At 54.7% G+C, this 24166-nt stretch overlaps 8 protein-coding genes across 8 annotated transcripts; 6 read left to right on the forward strand and 2 right to left on the reverse strand.

Moving 5' to 3' along the window:
- Positions 1 to 298: 298 nt before the first annotated feature.
- Positions 299 to 2994, forward strand: PHYSODRAFT_350288 (hypothetical protein; the record flags this gene model as incomplete). Its single annotated transcript, XM_009523297.1, has 6 exons — positions 299 to 373; positions 517 to 883; positions 957 to 1075; positions 1165 to 1758; positions 1842 to 1952; positions 2058 to 2994. The coding sequence occupies 6 exons, from the start codon at positions 299 to 301 to the stop codon at positions 2739 to 2741; spliced, it is 1950 nt and encodes a 649-aa protein (XP_009521592.1). The 3' UTR covers positions 2742 to 2994.
- Positions 2995 to 3590: 596 nt separating this feature from the next.
- On the reverse strand, positions 3591 to 4219 carry PHYSODRAFT_387810 (hypothetical protein; the record flags this gene model as incomplete). The annotated part of the gene is made up of 2 exons (XM_009523298.1): positions 3591 to 3917; positions 4145 to 4219. Coding segments are annotated over 2 exons (402 nt in total), but the record flags the coding sequence as incomplete, so codon positions are not given.
- Positions 4220 to 6228: 2009 nt separating this feature from the next.
- On the forward strand, positions 6229 to 8130 carry PHYSODRAFT_485042 (hypothetical protein; the record flags this gene model as incomplete). Its single annotated transcript, XM_009523299.1, has 2 exons — positions 6229 to 6282; positions 6337 to 8130. The coding sequence occupies 2 exons, from the start codon at positions 6229 to 6231 to the stop codon at positions 8128 to 8130; spliced, it is 1848 nt and encodes a 615-aa protein (XP_009521594.1).
- Positions 8131 to 8239: 109 nt separating this feature from the next.
- On the forward strand, positions 8240 to 10137 carry PHYSODRAFT_479901 (hypothetical protein; the record flags this gene model as incomplete). The annotated part of the gene is made up of 7 exons (XM_009523300.1): positions 8240 to 8484; positions 8554 to 8637; positions 8710 to 8797; positions 8871 to 9148; positions 9219 to 9555; positions 9624 to 9841; positions 9900 to 10137. The coding sequence occupies 7 exons, from the start codon at positions 8240 to 8242 to the stop codon at positions 10135 to 10137; spliced, it is 1488 nt and encodes a 495-aa protein (XP_009521595.1).
- Positions 10138 to 10214: 77 nt separating this feature from the next.
- Positions 10215 to 12876, forward strand: PHYSODRAFT_483537 (hypothetical protein; the record flags this gene model as incomplete). Its single annotated transcript, XM_009523301.1, has 9 exons — positions 10215 to 10238; positions 10329 to 10397; positions 10465 to 10533; positions 10602 to 10661; positions 10737 to 11162; positions 11232 to 11705; positions 11811 to 12060; positions 12134 to 12357; positions 12442 to 12876. The coding sequence occupies 9 exons, from the start codon at positions 10215 to 10217 to the stop codon at positions 12874 to 12876; spliced, it is 2031 nt and encodes a 676-aa protein (XP_009521596.1).
- A 372-nt stretch (positions 12877 to 13248) lies between these two features.
- Positions 13249 to 14231, forward strand: PHYSODRAFT_285189 (hypothetical protein). Its single transcript, XM_009523302.1, has 4 exons — positions 13249 to 13414; positions 13487 to 13543; positions 13609 to 13684; positions 13765 to 14231. The coding sequence occupies exons 1-4, from the start codon at positions 13256 to 13258 to the stop codon at positions 14178 to 14180; spliced, it is 708 nt and encodes a 235-aa protein (XP_009521597.1). The 5' UTR covers positions 13249 to 13255; the 3' UTR covers positions 14181 to 14231.
- Positions 14206 to 15683, reverse strand: PHYSODRAFT_350290 (hypothetical protein; the record flags this gene model as incomplete). The annotated part of the gene is made up of 1 exon (XM_009523303.1): positions 14206 to 15683. The coding sequence occupies one exon, from the start codon at positions 15681 to 15683 to the stop codon at positions 14337 to 14339; it is 1347 nt and encodes a 448-aa protein (XP_009521598.1). The 3' UTR covers positions 14206 to 14336.
- Positions 15684 to 15968: 285 nt separating this feature from the next.
- PHYSODRAFT_350291 (hypothetical protein) lies at positions 15969 to 23931 on the forward strand (the record flags this gene model as incomplete). The annotated part of the gene is made up of 13 exons (XM_009523304.1): positions 15969 to 16173; positions 16241 to 16735; positions 17318 to 17506; positions 17569 to 17861; positions 17917 to 18140; positions 21493 to 21762; positions 21845 to 22073; positions 22151 to 22194; positions 22275 to 22455; positions 22529 to 23100; positions 23173 to 23285; positions 23364 to 23618; positions 23690 to 23931. 13 exons carry the CDS (start codon positions 15969 to 15971, stop codon positions 23929 to 23931), a joined length of 3312 nt encoding a protein of 1103 aa, XP_009521599.1.
- Between the last annotated feature and the right edge of the window lie 235 nt (positions 23932 to 24166).

The following is a 24166-nucleotide window of genomic DNA, read 5'->3' on the forward strand; positions in this document are numbered from 1 at the left end:
CGTACGTCGCCAGTGATGCATTTGGCAGGCCTTAGTGAGGGAAAGGTGAAGCTGACATGACCCTCTCGTGCTGGCTGCAGTTCGTGTTAAGCTGTGCGCAGTGTGTAGCTCGGTCGAAAACAATCCACAGACACACCCAATCTGTCGTCTTGCAGCTCTCCGTGTTGGCTTCCCTCGCCTCGATCTCTGCAGCGACCTCTCCGCCCCCTACCTCTCCCCTCGACCTCTGGCCCTGCCTGCACCTTCGCCCTCCGCCCTCCCCTGCCTCTGACCTTCGCCAATGGCGAGTAACGGCGGCATGAAGCGCCAATACGACGGCGGAGACGACTTCGACCCGTCCAAGCGCCAGCGCAGCTCGCAGCCGGCATCGCGGGTAACTACCTACTGTGGACTTGACTTGGCTCTATGATTTACTGTGCGGGGGCCCTCGGACCTCGACGACCTGCTCGCTCACTCTCTTTGTCTTGTCCTGCTCTCTTATGTCCTGTTGTGCTCTGCCCTTTTGCCGCCAAGTAGGTTGTGTTCGTGTGCGGACTACCCGCCGACTGCCTGGAGAGTGAACTACTCGCGCTCTGCTGTCCGTTTGCAGTAGTGGAGAAGAGTCTCATGATCCCGCAAAAGCGCCAAGCATTCGTGCAACTTCCCGACGTGACCTCGGCTGTCAACCTCGTCACCTTTTACCAGACCCGTGACGCGCTTATCCGTGGCAAAAAGATCTTCTTCGAGTTCAGCAACCGCAATGAGATCACTGTACGCTCGGACAATGACGCTTCTTCCTACCAGCAGCAGCCGCCGCCGCAAAGAGCTACTGCATACCAACAGCCTCCACCAATGCAGTATGCACCCCGCCAAGATATGCCCCCATTCCGTGCAGACGGCGGAGGTAAGAAACTCTTATCTTCTGCTCTGTTTAGGGGCGTTCAACTGACGATGTGCATGGGATTTTTCACGCACAGCTCAACCTGGTTTGCTGCCTCAAGAGGGAGGTCGCCGTGGCGTTGGTCCGCCGAATCAAATCCTGATGGTGTCTGTGTCCAAGATCGAGTACGATGTCACAGTGGACGTCCTGCAACAGGTACGGCAGGCCGTACAGTAATAGCTTTCTTTGCCCTTGTACTTCTCAACGATACTCATAAAAACGGATTTCGTTTTTGCTGGTCACAGGTTTTCCAGAAGTTTGGCAATGTTGAGAAGATCGTCACGTTTTGGAAGGACAACGAGTTCAAGGCACTCGTACAGATGGAGTCGGTCGATCAAGCCCAAGCAGCGCAATCAGCACTTGATGGACGTGACATCTACACGGGTTGTAACCAGCTCAGCATTGTGTTTTCGCGCCACCCGGAGCTCCGTGTGCGCTACAACGACGATCGATCGCGTGATTACACCAACCCCAATTTGCCCCCAGGTCCTGGTCGTGGTGGTGAAGATCTTGGCGAAAGCAACCCGGTCAACCCCGCTCCTTCCGATCGACGAGAGGTGCCAAGAGATGACGGATACAATAACCCACCTCCACGCCGCGATGATTACGGTGGGCCTACCGATGCTCCAAACGCTCGTCGAGACGACAGATACGTCCCGGATATGCGTGACAACCGCGGACCTCCATCGCGCTATGATGAGAGACCTCCGAGCACCGATAGATCTCGTGAGCTCCGCGGTGGACGCGAACTGCCGCCCCATTCAACTGGCCGAGCTATACGAGGCGACACTCGTCCGTCCCCTGCCTTGATTTGCAGCAACATTGACCGCGAACTGGTGGTAAGTGTGCTATCGCGGCATTCACGATCTCATCGGTGTGGGGCCAAACTAATGGTTTCTTGTTGCGTGTGCCATATTGATAGAACCCGCATCGCCTATTTACACTCTTTGGCTGCTTTGGCGACGTCCTTCGTATCAAGATCATGTTTCGAAAGCGCGATACCGCGCTGATCCAGTTCGTGGATGATGTTCATGTAAGTGTATTGTGCACTGTAGTTAATGGGATGGTATCTAACATTGGCTATTTGTTGTGATGCATATTTCGGCGCGTGTGTTGTTGCAATGATTCGCCGTTTCAGTCTACCTCGGCATTGGATCACTTGGATGGTGTCTACGTTTTCGGCAAAAAGCTACGCGTGGACTATTCAAAGCATACGAGTGTGTCGATGCCGCACGCGGATGCCGACCGCTTTGAGATCGAGAACACGCTCGACTTCTCGGGCTCTCCACTTCACCGATATCGTCGCCGCAACCCACAAGAAGCCGTTTCTCCCTGCCCCCTGCTCCACATCTCTGGCATTCCGATGGAGCTGCAGCGCAACCAGAACGCACTCGTGGATCTCTTTGCGCAATACGGCTTCGTCAAGAACTTCCACTACTTGCAGAACAACCACAAGATGGCTCTGATTGAGATGGGCTCGATGGACGAGGCGATCATGGCGCTCCTCCAGCTCGACAATATGGCGTACCCGGACTCGCACATGCGCATATCCTTTTCCAAAGCGTACTCGTTGTCCGCTGGCGCTGCCCCTGGTCCTGCTCCTGGTCCTATGCCTGGCCCTGGAGCGAATTCAGGTGGATGGAATCCACCGATGCAATCTCGCTCCAGGGATCGAAGCCGTGATCGCAGCCGCAACCGCGAGAGAGCCCCCCCTCCTGGAGGCGATCGTGACCGATCGTTCCGGGACCGAGGCCCACCACCGCAGCGAGGACGCGACTACCAGCCGCGAGACAACTCGCGTCGCCCTCCGCCACGCTATTGATCGCGCATGCCTTTCAGCACTTGAAAGGATCTTGCACTTGCAAGATGCTTGTGCCGCTTTCACGCCTTCACTCCCCGCTGCATCTCTCTTCAATGAGCTTGGCTGCTCTAAGACTTACAACTGCGGTAGCTGTCTACATTTCTGGCTGGTTTCTTTGCCCTGGTTGACAACAAGGATGCTGCCCTCAGCACGGTTTTGCTCTGCATTATGTCATGCTAAAGTTTCCAGCACGTGATAATAGACGTTCAAAACGAGCTGCGTGTTGAAGGCATAGTACTACCGAGCCAAACACTCTCATAGATCCACTGCGCCGCTTACATCCGCCACCACTGTTGGAATGGACGGTGTCGGGTGCAGATCCTCGGACTGGTTGAGACTGTCATTCGCTCGATCGCTATGGTCGCCGTGGCCGTCGACATTCTTCAATCGTGAGGAAGCCGGCACCCCCACAGATGATGATGCGGTGGCCGCAGTGGTCAAAGCTTGCAACTTGCGCTTCTTCTTCTTCTCCACGCGCTGGATCATATCCTTGTCCATGTGCAGCACGTTCCAGCAGATTTTCTGGTGCTCTTCGCCCGGGTACTTCCGCGGACGGATGCACACCGGTCGTTGACAACAGGCGCAATAGTGCGCTGTGTTGCAGCGGAGACCACGGAAGTAGCACACCGAGCAGCGTCCGTATCGCTTGTCGCGACCGCAGCTGCCATAGAGAATGGGGTATCCATCTGCATCAACTTCGCGCTGCACGACCGTCGTCGCCGCTCCAGTCGAGGGGTCGATCGCCCCGCCGTTCTTGCCCAAGTGGTCCGTATGGGTCAGCCCCTGCTGCTGCAACGCCTGGTTGTTCGCGTTCTGGGGGTTCTTGTCCGCCGCCTGCAGCTCGCGGAGGTGGTGGCCTTCGAACGTCCACAGAGCGTTCATCGGGTCCTTGACACCCGTCAGCGGCGCGTGTTCGTCGGCCGAATCCGCCATCACCTCGATGGTCGTGACAGTCGACATCTGCGGCACTGTGCTCACAGCCGAAGACGCCGTCGTCGTTGATGGAGTATGCGGCAGCATCTCACTCAGCATCGGAGGGGCTGCCTGTGAGGTCACAGGCTGAGGGGTGGACAGCAGGGCAGCAGGCATGCTCAAGGCGTTCGAGGTGTCCACGGCGTCGACGTCTCGCGGCGGGGGCTGTCCCAGCTCTACAATGCATCATTTAAAGAGAAACATTAGATGCGTGTTTATCCAACCTGTCGTCAGCGTGCTGCAAGCCGTATATTCACCTTCGTAGTAGCGCATTTTGGCCAGGGTGAACATTTTCTCCATGCGCTGCGGCTCCAGTTTGTACGCCTGGAGAGCGAGCAGAGCGTTAGAACTGCCGGTATGAGCTATAGATAGTGAAAGGGGCGCATACGCACAGTGTCGACGAGCTTGGAGAGCTCATCGTCGTCCATAGCCTTGAGGAACTTGCCCAGCGACGGACCGGCCCCCATGGTGCTCCTCCTCGGCGGCTTACTTGCTTATTGCTCGGAGGTAGGTCGTTTTTCATTGGAAGAAATAAAATCTAAGTCGCGACCTACAGTCCTCAATTTCACAGCAGTGCTTGGCCCCGGCAAAAAAACTTGTTACTTTCCAAAACCGGGTACCAAACCGGGTCTCTCTTTCTAAATTGTAATGTTTAAGCTAATATCTGCCGGAATCGGGTACCCGTCGATAAATGCTAAGATTTATGCACATTATTTACCAAAGGTTGATACTAATTGTTTATTATTTACCAAAACCTGCATTCAAACACTTACGGACGCTCCAGTACACTATGAGAGCGTCATGGCTTCGCTGAAGGCGTATCAATTTGCGCCATAATCGACCAAGCTTAGCTGAAGATGACCAACATGACTTGTCTAGGTGCAGGCTGCATTTTTTTACATGTTAATTTGCTCAATACCCAATCACTCTTAGCCGAAGATGCCCAACCTCGTGTCTGTCGCCAAACCAATCAGCTCAACTCGACAGTGACACGAGCATCGTTCGTTTGAATAAAGCTTTTTTTCCCTGCGTTGAAGCACCCACTTCCAAGGAATTGGCCCATTAGCGTATTTCGCATTCCGCAATTTACCCCCCCCCCCCCCCCCCAAGCCCTCAAGTTAAAAGTTTGTTTGTTTGTTTTGTTTTTAATATAAGGATCATTATTGCCACTTTCAAGTTAAAAGGTCAAGATCAGCGCACCATGCGTCTCTCCTTCGTTCCGCTACTGTAGCTCTCTCGTCTGATCGTTAGCACACAACATAGTACAAAAATGAGCACAGTATACCTTACCTGCAAAATGAATGAAATAGCTCTCTCATTGCTGGCGCCAACGCAGCCATTTGGACGCTGACCAGGGTGTTATGTCACCGATGGCCTCATCAGACCAGGCAACCTCAATTGGTGACTTTCGGTTCCTGAGAACCCACCACGATAAAGAAGAGCGGGGCTTGCTGGTTACAGATGCTGCGGCTGCGAAGCAGGCGCAGTAGATGCCCACGTTAGAATCAACTAGAGAGTTGGGCTGGTAGTGCTTTTAAAGATTAAAAACAAAACAACTTTGGGATTTACTAAGTACTCAATTATTATCCGTTATCATTGTCCATGAAACTATTCGTCGACCTGTGTACCCTCCCGGAGCAACGCTCCGGGTTGCCTACAGCCCATCGTTCAAGGCGTGTAACCACGCATGAATTTCCACATGCCATCGTTGCTCCAGGAACTTGCCGATGATTGTGCGGTAGGCATTCGTCTTCGTGCCACCGAGCCCATGGCAAGCACTAGAGTCTTCTCGCTGGCCGTGTAACCGTCAACGAGTTTGGATATCATTTCAACATGCAGCCCATTATCACTGCTCCCTAGTGTCATCGATGCCCGAGTACTGTAGCCATTTTGTAGGTTCTCTGAGTCGTTCCGTTGGCTTCCTGGCGTCGTGAACCGACCGCGGCCCCGCCGAGCGCAGGGAAGGGCGTGCGGATGGTTGCCCCGCGTTCAGCATCGCTCTATGGCTGCCATGGACTGCCATGCCCGTGCCGCGCTGTGCTGCGGCGCGCAGCGAGTTGAGTCGAGCTGCGCCCGATATTGTAGGATGGAGTGCACCGGCTGGGCTTTCGTGGCATCGCGCCGGCCTTGTCGATTTGTGCTGGCGTCGGGCTTTCTGGCTACGCGAGCCGACCGTTGTTGCCGCAATAACGGGCGCGGCCGCCCCTATACGTATCGGATACTGTACGACGTTCCGCCACATCGCCAACGATACTAAAGCTGACTGAGTCGCGCTCCCACGCCGCCGGCCACATTACTATCTCCATCATCGGCGGCTCGGAGATCGTTCGTTGACTTGACGCCTCGCTCCGTCTGCGGCGGATATCCATCGGCCCGCGGCTGTACCCAGCACGACGCCGCGCGCGCAGAGAGAGAGCAAGGTGGTGGCCGCCTTGTCGCCACGCAGAACTCAACTGGAGAGAGCAGCAACAGACTCATGACCGGTAGCATCGGCGTGGCAGGCGCGGATGCCGTGGGCAAGACGAGCTTCGTGCTGGCGCTTGGCGCTAAAGAGGCTGTCGCCGCGACGAACGCGCCGCCGCAGTATCTGTGGGCGCGGCCTGGCGGGAACAGGCAGAAGAAGACAGCGGTTCACATCCTGCGTAGCCGAGAGGAGGACTCGGGCGCTGCTGCTGTCGCCGACGACGACGCAGTGTTCGTGCTGCTGTTCGACCTCACGAGGCGAGACTCGCTGGCGGCGGTCGTTGCGCAGTGGGCGCATTTGTCGGACACCCCGGGGCGACGGCTGCTGCTGGTGGGCACGCATGCAGACTGTGCCAGCAAGCGAGAAGTGTCGTTGGAGGAGGTGCGCGAGATTTCGGGCGAGTTCCACGGCTATGAGGAGGTGTGCTGCATGCCAGGACGCTCGGGAGACGAAGGTATGCTCCGCGTCAAGCTTCTGCTGACGCAATGGATTGGTGGCAGCCCCGCAGTCATGGCTAGCGATATCCCGCTAGCGCGTGCCTCGATCTGCGGCGGATTCCCGAGACCCGTCGTGACGATGATGATGCCGAATACTTCGCACAGCTTACCGGCGTCTCCTGCAGGGCAGCGGAGACCGCGTAGGCGTGCAGATGTATGGCTGTACGACCCGACTGAAGAAGTATCTTCCAGTCCGGTGGCGGTGACAGGTGGCGACGTGAAGCTGCGCACCATTTCCAAGGCGATCTACGATATCCGAGGTGCAGTGGCCGAGAAGAGCAAGTCGCTGGCCAAGTATCGCGACCGTCAAATGAGCCACTGGCTCACGCGGAGTCGGTACTTCGGCCCGACGGAAAGCAGTCGGCACAAGCGATGGCAGGAGGAGCAGAAGAAGCGCCAGCAACAGACTCAAGGTCATGTGCATCACCACCATGTCAGCCATATTCGGCAACAATCAAGCGCTCCAGACGTCTACCAGCAGCGTGTACGAAGCGTGAGCCACCCGGACAAGATCGATCCGCCGAACAGGAAGCCGGTCGCGCGGCGGGGTCCAGCGCGTTTATCCAGCTCAAGCTCAAGCGAAAGTGATGAGTCCCCTGGGACTCCATTGGAGCGGAAGTCCTTCATGCAACCTACAGAGCTGACCAAGCAGCGACAACGGCAGCTGGAGGCCGACAGCGCGCAGCAGCAAATGGAGCGTGTCGTCGCCAAGCGAGCACTGCGGAAGCAGAGGCGCGCTGCCTCCAACGACATTTCCGAGCGAAGCACGGCGTCCGCAGCGGCGTTGAACTCGTACCTGAACTGCTACGATGAGATGGACATGCCTCCGCAGCTGCAGCCACTCTCTCCTTCCCTGGATCGACGAAACCCTTCTTCAAAGCCATCGCCACCATCCTCCGTGTCTTCCTCCTCAAGTCGGAAGGAGAAGAGCGTTGCGGGAGATCGACGCAAATCCTTTGAGGTTGGCGCACTGGCGCCATCTGAAGTACAGTACCCCCTGGGATTGCTGTCTCCTGGAGCTGAGCAGGCTGGCTGCGTGCCGACGCCTCCTTCCACTGCTCACTTGCAGTCCCCGCTCCCGCCGGTCATGAGTCCTCCCGCTCCGTCGTCGGTCCGAAGCCACCACAGCGCTCAGAGCGTCACGCTCGACGACGGAGAGTACGACTTCCTGTCCGACACTGTGCTGACGCTAACCACTCCGGACAAGCTGCAGACCGAATCCAAGTCTTCAACGCCCGTGCTAGCTACCGAAGAGGCTGCTGTCAAGACGGACTCGCCGCCGCCCCCGGCCGCTTCACTTGAAGATTCCGCCGCCAGCCGAGCCGATACAATGTGCAGCAGCAGCTCGGAGAACTTCGAGTGCAGCGACATTGACGACATGCTCGAGTACTTCGAAGGCGTCACTCTGCCTATCTAACCCAAAACTTATCAGCGTTTAACCACTTCAACTTGCCATGTTAAATTGGGGTTTCATGACGTTGTCTAGGTTTTCATCAAACTCAATGCATTTTGGCTGCTCCACGACGATGCTCCACCGATTGAGCGCCTTGCGCGGCGGCGCCAGAGCTGCCCGCGCTCGGCGCTTTGCCAGCCTTTCAGCTGCTGCTGGAGCTGGCGACCAAGACATCGGCGTGTACGAGCTCGACACAATCTACGCGCTGTCCTCCGCGCCTGGTAAAGCTGGCGTGGCAGTTATCCGAATCTCTGGCGAGCAGGCGGACTCGTGTCTGCAGCAGCTCAGCAAGTCCACGGCGCTGCCGGAGCCTCGAGTGTGAGTGGGGAAATGGTACTAGTGGTTAAAGCTAGCTCTGATTGTTAATGAGGTGAATTGATGTCGCAGTGCTGCTTTAAGGAAGCTCTACCACCCGAAGACCAAGGAGCATCTGGACGATGCATTGGTGCTGCGGTTCCCGCACCCGAAGAGGTGGCAAAGTGGCTCAAGTGTAGTGGTATATGGGTGAGGATTATGATTGACGCGAGGTTGCTGTGCTGGTAGTTTTACGGGCGAAGATATCGTGGAGCTGCACACGCACGGAAGCGTTGCGGTGGTGTCTGGAGTCCTGGAAGCGCTGAGCCACGTGCCTGTAGGTGTGCAATGTGTTGATCGACAATGCAATAAAGTGGCGATATCTGATATTTGCGTGTGGTTTTGTGTAGCACTGCCGTGCTGCGGAGGCGGGAGAGTTTACGGAGCGCGCGTTTGACAACAACAAGATCGATTTGGTGCAGGTCGAGGGCTTGGCAGACCTGCTGAGCGCTGAGACAGAAGCGCAGCGCGGACAAGCCCTTCGACAACTCTCGGGTGATGTTGGAGAAATCTACGAGGGTTGGCGCAACAGTCTGGTGCGCTGTCTGGCCTACACTGAGGCGATGATCGACTTTGGTGATGATGAAGATGACGTCACCGATGCTGCGTACGAAGCAGCAGTGGATCGGTAAGTTACACGTGCATTATACACTCAAAATCTCGACGCGATCAGTGCTGGGCTCACGGAATCGGTGTAGAGTTCGCGTGCTGGCAGATTCGATCCGAGGACATTTGGCAGACGGCAGGAGGGGAGAAATACTTCGCAGTGGCGTCCAGGTCGCCATCCTTGGTCCGCCTAATGCTGGCAAGAGCAGCTTGCTGAATGTTCTCGCTCGGCGACCTGCTGCGATCGTCTCTTCCATTGCTGGTACGACGCGAGATGTGGTGCAAGTGCCATTGAACATTGCAGGTTATCCCGTGATCGTTAGCGACACTGCAGGAATCCGTGAAACCGAGGATCTTGTCGAGAAGGAAGGCGTGCTCAGGGCTCAGCAGTGCGCCAGTGACGCAGATATCTGCGTGCTTATGATGGACGTTCAGGTATGAGAGTGAACCGGTGATACTTCTGTTCTTGTTGTATTAATTGTGCTCTGTTTGCGTAGAACGCTGAGCTTCTTCACAACGATGAGTACCAGTCGTACCTCAAAGAAGGCGCTATTGCTGTTCTAAACAAGAGCGATCAGTTCGACGAAGACGAGATCGGACGCGTTATAAGCACCTTTGACACCGAGCAACGCGACCAGCTCCTTGTGATTTCTTGCGCGGAGGGCGACAACATCGATGTGTTCGTGGACAACCTCGCAGCCGCGGTGAAGGAAAAGTATGTGTTAGACACCTCACTGGTATTAAATGACGTACTAACGCTGCTTCGTTGACAGGTTGGAGATGTCTTCTGGAGCGTCTGCGAATGGTGCATTGATCACTCGTGAGCGTCACCGTCAAAATCTCGTCGAGTGTTTGTCGTGCTTGGAGCGTTTCTTGGCTGATCCTTACCAGAGCGAGATTGCTGCCGAGGATCTCCGTCGGGCCGTCATGGCAATTGGCCGCATCCTCGGACGGATCGACGTTGAAGACGTTCTTGACGTACTCTTCGCCGACTTCTGTATCGGAAAATAAACAGCCACCCTCACCTCGAAGAGACGTCGTCAAGCTGTAGATATTTTCTGTTGTGTTGCTGCGTGCCGTGCTGGGCTATGATTGAGTTCACGGCGTGGGAAGTTTATGCGTACGAAGAGGGCAACAGGCCAAACAGCGCGTTGGCTGAAGGCCAGGCAACTGAGCGTCCTTCAAGCAAGCCCCAGTGTCAGCACGATCAAAGCTCGGTCCATGACAACAACCGAATTGATCGGGTTGTGCTTGCAGAAAACCTGCCACAAGTAAGCACTCCTTTGAACTACTACCCTCCCTCCTCAGTCTTAACCACACTCTTGCTGATGTCACCAGATCTCGGATAAAGCCCTCACCTTCGAAAGCTACAATGTTCATGCTGAAAAGGGGATATTTGGCGGCAGGGTGAGTGCGAAAGCTTCATCTGGCAACTGTAGCCGAGCACTAAACTGAGCGCTTTCCTGAACTTGTAGCACGATGGTGCCATCATGCATTGGCCTATCTCGCAGGCCCCAAGCGTAACTATCCCAAGTGTACGCCACCCCACATTTTGATCTCCTATTGCACACAGTTGTGAATACTAACGAACGTGATTGCTTCATTCAAAGGCCAACACACTGCGAGGGCACACAGGTGCCGTGCTGACTCTCGACTTTGCCCCGGAACTGGGGCCTGAAGGTCTTCTGTTCTCAGGATCAGCTGATCGGTCCATTAAAATTTGGGATCCATGGGGCGGTGCGGATTCATCTTTGCCTACCAAAGGTGGCTACGCATGTGTACAAACTCTTACCGAACACTGCGGCAGTGTTGTCTGCTTGCGAGTTTTAACGCGAAGTCATGGCATCATAAGCTGCAGCCTGGATCGGACGGTGAAAACTTGGTACCCTGCAGAAGGTCGAGCCTTGCTGCTTTACCCGTGGTATCTACCAGCCCAGTCAATCTTACAGCCTGGTAGTTGCTGGCCCTCGGCGTTTTGTGTTCGTTCCGGCGCAAACGGCACTCTCTTTATCGGAGATTCTGGTGGTGGCATATCTGTCTACAACCACTCTTCTCACAGTGAAGACGTGGGTTCCGACAATGTTTTGGAGGTTGTTGACGACAAGCAGTTGGGTGACCAAGTCGACATGAAGTTTCAATTCAGTTTGAAGCGGAAGTTTTCGCACTTTCACTCTCTTGGCATTTCCAAACTTGAGATTGTGGCCGACAGTTGCTTTGTTGTCTCGCTTGGTTTCGATGAAAAGGCGCAAATTATCGACGCGATCTCAGGAGCTCTCTCATCTACGATCTGCAGTGCCAGCGCTGCGCGTTTCACGTCGTGTGCTTGGGATGATCGTGGTCAGATTTTGCTACTTGGTGATGCTGCGGGTTATGTGCATTTGTGGAACATATTCGAAGACAAGCTGCTGGGAAAGAAGAAAATGGTCGCAGCAATGCCACTAGGGATTGTCGGGATGCATTCTCTAACTGGAATCCCAGCAGGAGACTTCTTGCTAACTGGTCTAGCAAATGGCGTGAAACAGTGGATCTGCAACCGTAATGTTGGGTATGTGAGTTGTGGAGGCCACTCAGATTCAATCGTAGGTATTGCAATCATCAACAATGACTTCAGTGCAGGTTTAAAAGGCGACGAAGACCCCGTGAATTTGAGAGAGCGTGGGAACTCTCAAGATGACGCAGTCGAGCTGACGAAAACGTTTCAATTTTTCAGCGCCTCACTGGACGGCTCCATTCGATGTTGGGACTCGTACGAAATGAAGGCGTCGTTTGGGTTCGAAGAAAGAGACTCCGAGATCACCTGTATGGTAGCGTCCAAGCAATTCCAAAAGATTTTCACTGGGCATGATAGCGGTGTCGTCAAAGTCTGGAGCATTCACGCGGGCGAAATGCTCGAGTTGCCAATGGAAAGAAATGGTTCTGTCACGTGCCTAGCAAGTAAGCGGTTCGATAGGGACTGTAGAGCTGATACATTTCAATTGTCCTGACTAACGAACGACTACATGTGTAGCGGGTGTCGTTCGAGATCAAGAAGTGCTGCTTGCAGGCAGTATCGACGGATGCGTCTCTGTGTGGGAGGCTAACGCAGATGGTTTTCCGCGGGGCGTGCCATTCCAACCAGTGCTGCAATTGGAGAAGAAGGAGGCCACCTCACTTGTGTTTTGCAGCGGAAACTTTTTGGCCCAGGACGGTCAGGAGTTTTTCGTGGCTGGATACTCATCTGGGCAAATTGTTGTACGTATCATGAGCTTGTAAACTAGCGTCATAACTGCAACATTTAACGTTGCGCTGGTGGTGTGGACTTTGATTTCACTCCAGATGTGGAGTTTCGCGAAAAAAAGTGTTTTTTGTTCGTTCAGAGCTCACAGTGACGCAGTTTGCAGCATGGCGGTGCACGGTTGCTTCCTCTTTTCTGGCTCCGACGACACACTGCTTCGCATGTGGAACATGTGCAATCTGCCAGAAACGTACGAGCTAGGCGTTCTCCGCCATCCCACCTCGACTTCATCGTCAGGTTCGAGTTCTCCCATCGTGTGTCTGGACGTCACCCCAATGCGTGGGCTCGTTCTCAGCGCTGCCGCTGATGGAACTCTGATCGTCTGGGACTACACTACGTGCGAAGACGAAAGCGCTTTCGATGCGTACGGCAAAATCGTGTTTCGGGCCAAGTACGTGGGTGCAAGTACCTTGCCGAAATCCACACTGCTGCCAACTGTACTTACCTCTTTTGAATCGCTTTTTATTCCCGAGTAGAGTGGACGGCTGCATCAAGTGCCTCCAGTGCTGGCCGGAGTGCAAGGCAATGATATGCGGCACCGCTGAAGGAAAAATCCTCGTCTTCAACTTGCCACCGCAGGTACGTATGTCCATCAACTGCAATTCGTCACTAGGTCGAGTAGCATTTAACACTGGTTCGTCCAGTTTTTCGATGCCCCAGCAGAACTTACCGAGTGCTTATCCTAAGTGTAGTTCAACCATTCGACTGATGAATAGCTGCAGACTTCGACCTTGACTTTTCTCGCGATTGAAATGATTGCAACATTTTATCTAAAGTTAAAATTAAGGTTAGTGCTTTCATTTCAAAACAGAGATTTACCTAACAAATCCGGATTAGAATTAGAACACCTGGATCATGAGCGACTCCGGCACCACCAAGACGCTGTACTGCATCCGCCACGGCGAGTCCACGTTCAACGAGTGGCGCAAGAGCAGCCTCTGGAACTTCTCGTGGATGTGGGTGCGCGACCCCATGATCGTGGACGCGCCGCTCAGCGCCAAGGGCAATAAGCAGGTGCGTCTGCTCGCCCGCCGTAGCTGCTCAAACCCGAAAACTTAATTTTGTGCCCATTTCACGACAAAACAGGCAGCGAAGCTCCACGAGCTCATCAAATCCAAGCAACTGGAAGATAAGATTCAATTGGTACGGGCTTCAGCTCAGCACATTCGTGGAGACCAAAAGACAGTGACGCTGACGGTGTCGTGCAGATCATTTCGAGCCCGTTGACACGAGCTATCGAGACCACCATCGGAGCCTTCCCGGACGCGAAGATCCCCATCATTGGTGCGACTTCCTATGGCAACGAGGACCTGACCAATGGTTCGTTCTAGCTCGAAAAACTGACGGTGGTTTTGTGTGTGTAGTGGAGCCTTCGTGTCGAGAGATGCTGGACACGGCCTGTGACATCGGTCGTGTACCGGCGGAGCTGGCTCAGCAGTTCCTGCCCCAGGTGGACATCGACTTCTCTCAGTTGGATCCGTTCTGGTGGCTGGAAATGGAGAAGTTCCCGCGCACTGGACCGGGCAATGCACCGCCGGCCAACATCGTGGAGCCCAAGACATCGGACGAAGTGTTGCCACTTCGCGAAACCCAGGAGGAGGTAGACGCAAGGATTCGAGAGTTTGTCGCCAAGCTGGCGGAGCGACCGGAGCAGCACATTGCAGTGGTTGGCCACTCGTCGTACTTCAAGCGAATGCTGGCAATGAACCGCAAGCTCAACAACTGCGAGCTGTACGAAACTTCGCTGGGCGACATCGTGCTCCGCTTCGGGAAGAAGTAGGAAGTTGGAGGAGACAAACTGTGCAAACAGTGAACCTAAGCTGCTACTCTTGTTTATACTGTTTTTCCTAGTTGTTGCAACTTTTTCCTCTTCCCTCTGCACATTTGATGAGGAAGAACTGCCTTACATCTTCTCGGGGTATAGTATGCTAAGGATCTAAACGGTTTTCTTCTTCGACCGGCAAAGGCTCGTCAAAGACGCAATGAGCACACCGCCAAACCCGAAAATCATCGCTGGCATCATGATGACCATGAAGATCGGCTCACCTCCATGGTATTCCCGACTATAAATGACAGCTTGAAGCGGGAGACCAAGGATCATCCCGAGCCAGAAAGTGATGTTGCCTAGCCGCGTACCGCGCAGTCCGCGGCCGTAGAAGATGATAACCACCTGAACCATCTGTAGGATGAAGAAGTACATCTTGACAGTGCGGAACATCAGGATGAAGACGCACTCGTGTAGCGCCGCCGACATGAAGAAGGTGAAAAATGTGGCGTTGGTCTTGGAAATGTTGTACGAGTCCAGGGTCTCCAGATACACATGACGAAGCAGGAACTCGTGCACAGGCTTGTTCCACTTGCGTGCAAACTCGTCGAACGTCGTGCTGTTCCACCAGTCCGAGTAAAAGTCGCGATCAGCCAGATACGTGACTTCGGCGAGACCGTTGCAGATGCACTCGAAGATGATGAACCACGTGAGGAGGTAGCACCCAAGGAACGGCAGCAAGAGGCTTACAATGGACAGCACGGGGTTCACCGTTCCGGAGTCTTCCAGGCGAGGCATAACATGATTCGTCACGATGATGTACAACATCGAGATCCCCATGATGACCGAAAAGGTCTTCTCAGCGATGTACCCCCAACGGATTTGGTTAGTGCGCGGGAACTTGGGCTCGTAGACCAGCGACGGGATCAGCAGGTACATTGTGTAGTCCTTGATGTCCGGTGAGGGCGGCTTGTCCTCCGTCCGGGCGATCTCCAGCTTGGTTCGGATGTAGGAATGCATCTTCATGAGCAGCACGAGGCCCTCGATGAAGGCCGAGACCGCGTGGATCAAGTTCCAGTCGCGCCACACGATGAAGACGACGGTGAAGAAGAAGAGCAGACTCTGCAGCGTGTGGTGCACGATGTTGATGAGCAGGCGGTTGGACAACTTGTCGGTGCCGGCCATGTAGACGGGGATCAGCGCCGTGTAGGCGTAGAGCGCCTGGCAGGCGAAGGTGGCGAACACCTCGAGCAGGTGCGTCGAGTAAAACACCGAGAGCAGCAGCTTCAGGTCCGCCGGCTCCTTCCTCGTCAGCAGGTTGGTGAAGAGCGTCGTGAAGACGTACAGACCGCACGCTATCATAGCGAGATTGTACATGCCCCGGAACTCGGAGCTGTGGACGCCCGAGCGCGCGTCCGCCGGATCCAGCGGGGACACGACGTCGCGGAACTTCTTCATGCGCTTCCGACTGGCGGTGGGCGAGCGCACGCTGCTCGGGGGCTCAGCTCGCGGCGCCATCCTGCTGTAAGTAGGTCCGCGGGGCTTGTTCGGATCTGATGGGTTGCTGGGAATGTGCAGCGTCGGCTGTTACAGCAACAACGCCAAGACATACTTGTGCCAGGAACCGGGCGTTGGGATTTTAAGGGGCACAGCTTCAACAGCTTCAAGACCTGACCCGCGTGCTGCGTGCTGTGCTGTGCTAAGAACTCTCGGTGCCGTTACGGCGGCCGCTTTTGGCTGAGCAACCCTGAGGCAACCAACCGCCCGCACACAGTGCAGTCGGCAATCCACTCGATTCAGAGCATGAAAGATCTCAAGCCGCTGCAGCCGCACGAGCCCGAGAAGTGCTCGGCCGACTCGGCCAAGTCGTGGAAGTTCAAGACCGATGGCTGCACGGAGCAGGACCCGCGTCTGCGGAAGATGTGGAGCGAGCCGACCTGGTCGGGCTTTCAGCTGCGCTCCAAGACGTACCTGCAGAGCAAGGTCAAGGAGACGTCCGCGCCGCCTCGTACGTCCTTGTCCATTGATACAGCATACACAGAGGATAGAACTCTATATCTAACCTGGCGGTGCAGTGTTCGAGTTGCTGTGGTTTGAGGTATTCAGTGGCACCCCCGAGGAGCTCCACCATATCTGCAAGTCCAAGAAGAGCTTCGCGAGCAGGGCGTTCGCCAAGTTCGGCAGCGACGTCCCGCCCCTGTTCGTCGTCACTCTGATCGTACCAGGCACCCCCGTGGTGGCCGGGGTGCAGTACTTCGCTAGAACCGGCGACGTCCCGCAGTCGGAGGCCAACACCCTGTGGCAGAAGTTCCTCGAGAGCGACGACGACTTCCGCAAGGAGCGACTCAAGCTGGTGCCGACCGTCCACGACGGGCCGTGGCTGGTTAGGAAAAGCGTCGGAGCGAAGCCTCTCATCATCGCCAGAGCGCTCGAGACGACGTTCTACCAGACGCCAACCTACCTTGAAGTGGTGGTGGATATCTGCTCGGACAGGATCGCCAAGCACGTGACGGCACTTTGCCGTTCGCACTCGACCCGTCTAACGGTGGATGTGGGCTACGTCATCGAAGGTCGAGACGAAGCCGAGCTACCTGAAGCATTACTGGGATGCATCCAGTACAACCACCTGGACCTGTCCATTTCAACTGCGATTGCCGACTAAGCAGCGTGGCTAGACTTTTTACAATTTAAATAGTTCACAGTTCCAGTGTATTTTACGTTCCCTTCTTGCGGCGAGCTAATGCGCTGCGTGGATATTTGTCGTGTAAGCAAGATGGAGCATCTTGTCGTCTCGTTGTGCAACGTCTCCATTGAAGAAGACTCTTCAACGACGTCTTCACTTCACTGCACTCAGACTTAAGTGACTTTAGTCTACCGCGGTTACAGCATTGCCTCGCCACGTCACTAACTAACGACTGCGTATCCGATAATATAGCGACCAGGTCGCGAGTCTCGTTTCTTCGTTTTTAGCATCAACGCTTGCTTTGCAGACTCGCTGAGAGACCCCTCTATTCTCCAAGATAAAGTACACCGCTCACACCTCGACGCCGAAATAATGAAGGATACGTGTACGACCGAATTGGACTTGCTCAGTTGATTGCAACTCTCGATCGCTGTCGTAACGACTTACCATTATCCCTGACCCCGCGCAGATTTTTCAGTCCCCGAGCTCGTGAAGTACACTCCGGCCCCGGTCAAGTCATGGAAGACACAAGCGGAGAGCTGCACGACCCAAGATTCTCAACTCCGGAAGCTTTGGTCCCAGCCCGACTGGATGCAGTTCAAGCTGCGCTCGAAGACGTACCTTCAGAACAAGATTAAGGAGACATCCGCCCCACCTCGTACGTTGAATCTCCCGGAATTTCAGTACACCTTCAAGCTAACGAATGCATTGCTTGTGCAGTCTTCGAGCTAGTGTGGTTTGAGTCGTTTAAGGGCACACACGAGGAGTTGATGAACATCTGCAACGCCAAGAAGAGCTTCGTGAGCAAAGCGATCGCCAAGTTCGGCAACGATATGCCGCAACTGTTCGTCGTGACTCTGATCATCCCAGGAACCCCGCTGGTCGCCACCGTACAGTACTTTTCAAGAACCAAGAGCGCTGGAGCTGGGAACCTCACTGAGGCGGAGAAACTGTGGGAGCGGTTCCTGAACAGCGACGACGAGTTCCGCAAGTCGCGATTCAAACTTCCGCAAGTCGCGATTCAAACTGATACCGACGATTGTCGACGGCCCCTGGGTCATCCGGAAGGCCGTGGGCTGCAAGCCGTGCATCATTGGCAAGGCTATCCAGACCACATATTATCAGACGCCCTCGTACCTCGAAGTCCACGTGGACATCTCATCCGACACGATCGCGAAGCACATTACGTCAATGTGTCGCTCGCAGTCGACAAGTTTCGCCGTCAATATGGGCTTCGTCGTGGAAGGTCAGACCGACGAGGAGCTGCCCGAAGCTCTCCTGGGCTGCGTGCAGTACGCCCGCATGGACCTGTTGCTCGCCAGCGCGCAATTCGCATGTAGAGAGCTGCACCCTATGTTCACTCCGGTAATGTTGATCTGTATTCGTACTTAAAAGTATCATATACAAAATTCTTCATGTTGAATAAGTCACAACTGTAATATTGTGGTTATATCTTATTTGCCGGGTACTATAATTGGTCTGATTGGATACAAATATGTAGATCGCTTCATATGATTGGTGGATGTAGGTGCATCTCATAAGCGGGTGCAGCTATCAACATGCGAATTGCGGACAGGGCCACCGAAAATAGCATTGTCAATAACATTATTTCAGAAAATAACAATAAATTACGCATTTCGGCGGGTTCAGCCATCTACCGTGATAATTTATTGCTGTGCTTTGTGATATTACATAATTTATGACAGTTACCTTTATACAATAATGTTAGCGTTTTGCCAGCCATCTTCTCGCTTCCAGTCGTTCAGAAGAACTGGAATCACTGGTTGTCTGCGTTGCTAGTTGCAGCTCATTTGGCAGCGCTCACTTTTCAATTTTCACTTCTCAAGCCTCCAAGACCTCATCCAGCATGGTTCGCGCTATCCGCCCCCCTCGCCCTACCTACATACCTACACGAACTCCCAAGTCTCGGGGTTTTACTTCCGCCCGTGTCGCGACGAGAACGACGAGGTGATTCTCGAGTATTTCCGTTGCCGTTGCGGCACGGTTCGGAAGCAAACCCATAGGAACGGGTACTCCAACCTGGTGCAACATATCAGGCGGGAGCACCCTGACTACGAGACCGTCATGCTCGACGCTACGACAGCGGAGACAGGCTCCCTCGTGAACTTCGTCCGCCACTCGGCGCTCAACCTCCACGGCTGGATGGTTTGGATTGTCATGTGCAACCTGCCACTCTCTTTTTGTGAGAGCCGAGAAGCTCGGCGGTACGTGTACGCATAAGTTCATTGTGTTTACATTACTACGGAAACTAACAACTTTACTTTATGGATGTCATTCAGCTACTCCAGCCTGGACCCCATCTCGGAGGAAACGCTGCGGGCTGGCATGGACGGGGTCGTCGTCGCCGTCGAGCGTTCGATTGCGTCGGAGCTCCCAGCACGCTTCGGCATCATGCTCGACGGCTGGACACACGCATCTGAGCACTACATCGCCGTGTTCGCGTGCTATGAGGTGAACGGCTGTCCCAAGACAACGCTACTCAGCATGACCCCGCTGCTGGACGCGCTGGACGACGATCTCTCCGTGCAGGGCCATCTCGAGTTTCTAGCGACCATGCTGCCGCGCGATTACGGTGTACAGCTGGCGCAGTGTCGCTTCCTCGTAGCTGACAACTGCGCCGTAAATCGGCGGCTGGCAACTCTTATGAGTGTGCCACTTCGGCCTGTCATTCGCCAGGACACGCGCTGGAGCTCTACGTTCGAGATGGTACGGCGCTACCTCCAGCTCCTCGAGTTTCTTGACGCCGAAGACGACGACCTCATGGACCTGCTGCCGCCGCCGGCGATGAACAAGCGACTGCGGGCATTGTACCAGGAGCTGTGCGACATCGAGTCGGTCTCGAAGGCCCTTCAAGGCCACGACGTCGACCTGCTGGACGTTCGCGAGTCGTTCGACGAGCTGATCGCTGTCAAGCCACAATATGGGCGCTACATTGGTAAGTTTATAACTGTTGAATTTGTGTTTAATATTTTCACTAACAATTGTATAATGGTTTTTATTTTGCAGGGCCTCGGGCCAACATTGTGCACAACCCAGATTTTGAGGCTGGGTGTGTACGCGTTCTCCGCGGGAAGGCGCAGCGGCTGGCGCGTGCTGAAAAGGCCGCTTTGCAGCCCTTCGAAGCTGCCAGACCGGACGACGCGGCCGCGAGTGAAGAGGAGGAGGATCCAGCCGCGTCGTTCGTGGAGCGTCTTCGGAAGCGCCGGCGGCTTGCACAGGACCGTGTCAAGTATGAGCAGCTGAAGAGCATCCCACCCACGTCGAACGTGGTGGAACGCTTCTTCAGCATTGCTCGGGTGACGTTTGGTCTTCAACGACACGGCCTGCTGCCACGCACGCTTGAGACGATTTTGTTTCTCCGCCAGAATCGGTCGCACTGGGATGCAACGACTGTGGACAATTTGAGCTAGATGATAAGCTAACTGGTGTCTTGTTAATAGACTTCATGCTTTTCATAATGACATTATTTATTGTGGTACGTTGGGGGCAATGCCATAATGTACTGTTGTATTGGTAGGAGCGTCAGGGAATAATTTATTCAGCAACGCCCAACCTAATAAATAAAAATGCCATACAGTCAAACCTGTTTATGTGAGGCCCTGTTGGTGACCATCTACTACAATGACTCATATAAAATGGACTCAGTTAAAAAAATTATGTGGTGCACGTAAAGAAATCGTGCATAGTTCGCTGCCGCTTTGCCTTCACCGTAGTCTCTCGAACCAAAGCGGTCACGGTCTGTAAAGCTCTTCGTTCCCTGTCAGTCTGCTCTCCGCATTGCAGCAGAAATGCAGCCAGCTCCATGCAGTGTCTCAGAGCAATGGCAGGTTGAACTGCGGGTTCCTGTTCCTCCTCTTCCTCCTAAGCGCTCCGCCAGCTCATGCGCCTTCAGCAGGAGCACGTCGTCCGCCATCGCCGTTTTAGCTTCGTTCTGAAAGAAAAATTCCCTTAGTTCCCGCTCGAACTGAGGGAATTTCACTCGGCGCCGCTTGGTCGCACTCAGGTCGACGTGGCTGAAGTAGGAAGAAGGCAGGTTGCGCAGTCGGGCGAGTGTGGCACGGCTGACCCGGGCCTTGAAAGTTGCGTAAATCCACTCGGCGAGCATGGGGTTGTTCATGCCAGGATTCTGCTTGAGCTTTAGGTGCACTTGGAGCTTTTGTTCTAGCGTCAGACAGGTGCGAGGAGACATGGCGAGCGAAGAAGGCTTGTGGTAGGCGTTGAGTGTTGAGCAGTGGTGCTTTGAAGAGTGTGTGGTGTGAATCAAATAAACAGGTGAGACCTAATTTGGTCCCCAAAAATGTGACTCATATACCTTGTATGCATATAAACAGAGATCATACAAAAACTAAGTGAAATATTTGGTAGCGACAAAGCCTGCATCAAATAAACGGCATGGCCCAAATAGAGAGGATCATATAAACAGGTTTGACTCCCTGGGGTATCAGCGACGACGAATAAGCCGCTCACTTCAACATCAATTTCATTATTTCTTAGAAGTTATTTTTTCGTTTGAACTGTGAAATTTGTCCATTGCAAAAGTTGAATCGTCAAAATGTAAGCTCTAAATGACGCACACGGCCCCGCTCGCTGCCTGCGTGCGCTAACGTCTCTCTCTCCGTGCAGGTCTGCGCGTCAAGCGAAGCGTCTGGCCAAGGAGCGCGAGGCTGAGTCCCACGCCGACAGCGACGAGGAAGTGAGCTCGGAGGAGGAGCAGCTGGAGGAGAAGCGGCCTGCCAATGCGGGCTTTGCCTTCCTAGCCGACTCGGACTCGGACGAGAGCGACAGCGACAGTGAAGAGGAGCAGGAAGAGGAGGAGGAAATTGATGAGAAAGAGGAGGAAGTGGCGGAGGAGCCTGTGGTGGTGACGCCCGAGCCGTCCAAGGGGAAACAGAAGTGAGCAGCGTCGCTGTGTATCCTGCGTAGTGGGGTCATTCGTGCTGACTTAGCGTGTACTTGGCTATTGCTTGTTGCGCAGGAAGAACAAGAAGAAGGGCAAGAAGAAGACGCGAACTTCTGGAAGCGATGGAGAGGACGAGGAGGACGAAGAGGAGTCTGTGGACGACATCCTGGACGCGTTGGCGGCCGAAGCGGGAAACTTGAGCGTGGACGAAGCGACCTCGATTCGCAACGCACAGGAGCAGTCGCTCTTTGGGGCGCAGTTGAAGTTTGCCAACGCTGACAAGGAGATGAAGCGCATTTTTGGCGTGAGTTTATAGGGATTTGGGTGGAAACGCTACTTTCGCGCTGACACAGTTGATTTACCTTTCTGTCCGCGATATAGGTGAAGGAAGGAGCTGCGAATAACCGGAAGCGCGGAGATCCTCGGTACGGCGAAAGGAGGTAAAGCTGCCAGTTGATGGGGATCTAGAATTCTAACGGAAGCGCCTGTGTTGTCACGCTTGTAGGAGTGCCGCTCGGGTGGCGACTAAGAAGGTGATGATGGTCACTCCCTTGGACGAGTGGCCGCGTCCGCCCACGTTCGTTGGTGGCGGTATTCGCTGGACGCGTTCCAACAAACCGAAGGGAGCTGGATGGAATAGTTTGTGCAATTATTTCGAGATCACGTGGTCGATCGCTTACAAGAAGGTGAGTGCAACGATGAAGAAGTTACTAAATGCTGTGCCACTGACCAATGTGCGTGATGTATGGTGTCCGATAGCTCCAAGAAGAATTTGAGCTCCTCCAGCGCACACACGACCCGAACCTCATCGCGCACTTCTTGCAGCGGTACCCGTACCACATCGATGCGCTGCTCACGATGAGCGAGGTGTTCCAGCACCATGGCCAGATGGACCACGCCTCGGACTGCATCAAGCGATGCATGTACGTGTTGGAGCTCGCATGGGCCGACCAGTTCGACGTCTCAAAGGGGAACTGCCGCATGGACATTCAAACGGAGCACAACGCTGGCTTCTTCAGAGCGCTGTTCTTGCTGATGAAGCAAGTGGGGCGCCGAGGGTGCATGCGCAGTGCCTTCGAGACAGCCAAACTGCTGCTCAGCCTGGACCCTCAAGGCGACCCGATGAACGTTCTCTTGGCGATCGATTACTACGCGCTGACATCTCGCCAGTGCCGGTTTCTCATTGACCTGTTCGGCTCGAAGACGCCAGCAGTGGATCGACTCGCTAGCAGTGAGGCTGCGTCAAAGAAGAAGGCCGGGAAGAAGACGTCAAGTGCAGACGAAACGATCGCGGCGCTGCCGAACTTGCAGATTTCGTTGGCTCTCGCCCAGTAAGTACACCTCCGGATCCCAACGCACCACGACCTGTCAATATCCTAACGCGCTCTTGCTTTGTGTTACAGCTTCTTCTTAGGAAACGAGACCGAGGCCAAGGACCTTCTGGCGGCGGCGTTGTTAAAATTCCCGACTATGCTCAAGCCGCTCCTGGAGAAGATTGCTGTAAACCCGTCCTCGTGTACGTTGCTATCACCTTACTGATTTATTTGTCTTGTACGCATCTGCCCTGACACGCCTGCTTTATTGTGAATATCAGCATCGTGGCAGCCGATCTTGTCAAGCCGCGTGTTCGCCAACGCTCGCAGTGTCGACGGAGAGCACAGCGTGCTCCAGCATTTGCTCGACATCTACGTGACGAGAAACCACTCCATCTGGAAGGTGAACGACGCGCAGTCATTCCTTCTCCAGGGTGCGCAGCATGCCCTCGCCTCGCCGGCATTGGTGTCTGCCAACCCGCAGGTGCTGGAGCTCCCTTCGTGCTTGCACAAGTATCTGCGCGCACTCTCTGCAGGTACCAACAACGATAATGCTTCAAGGTTACAAGTTCGTATCTGACCCCTCGCCTTGTGTGTGCCATCGCAGATTACTCGGACGAGATCACGACGCTGCCTGCAGACCACCCGATGCTGCAGCCGCCGCAGCTCCAGAACGGCCAGCCGCTGGACGCCGAGGCACTGGCAGCGCTCGCTCGCGCGCAGGAGGAGTTCGAGGCGGGCAACCTGCCGGCCGACGCCAACCCGCTGCTGCTCTTCCTGCAGACGCTGCTGCCCTGGAACCACGTGCAAGGCGCAGGTCAGCAGCAGCAGCAACCGCCGCCGCAGTAAGCTCGGCCACGTTTACGAGCATGACCAGAGTCCGTCCGCGACAGTTTTGTTGTCGTGCAAAAGATGGCTCCACCAGTGGACATCAACATGGCAGGCGTCGTAATCTGAAAGGGCCAACAGGATTTGAGTGGAGTGCCGTCTTGACTTGCATGCTGCGCTGTGTACATGCAATACTGGAACTTGCATCGTGGATACTTCTGTGGTGGGCAATGCCCATAGTGCATACACCCACCGG

Source organism: Phytophthora sojae, assembly GCF_000149755.1.
Source record: "Phytophthora sojae unplaced genomic scaffold PHYSOscaffold_2, whole genome shotgun sequence".
NCBI lineage: Eukaryota > Oomycota > Peronosporomycetes > Peronosporales > Peronosporaceae > Phytophthora > Phytophthora sojae.

Excerpts from the sequence above, each read along its gene's own strand:
- PHYSODRAFT_285189 (XM_009523302.1), top strand. The coding sequence starts at position 13,256 with ATGAGCGACTCCGGCACCACCAAGACGCTGTACTGCATCCGCCACGGC. Across the intron at positions 13,544-13,608 it reads TGGAAGATAAGATTCAATTG|ATCATTTCGAGCCCGTTGAC; the intron begins GTACGGGCTTCA and ends GGTGTCGTGCAG. Across the intron at positions 13,685-13,764 it reads CGCGAAGATCCCCATCATTG|TGGAGCCTTCGTGTCGAGAG; the intron begins GTGCGACTTCCT and ends TTGTGTGTGTAG.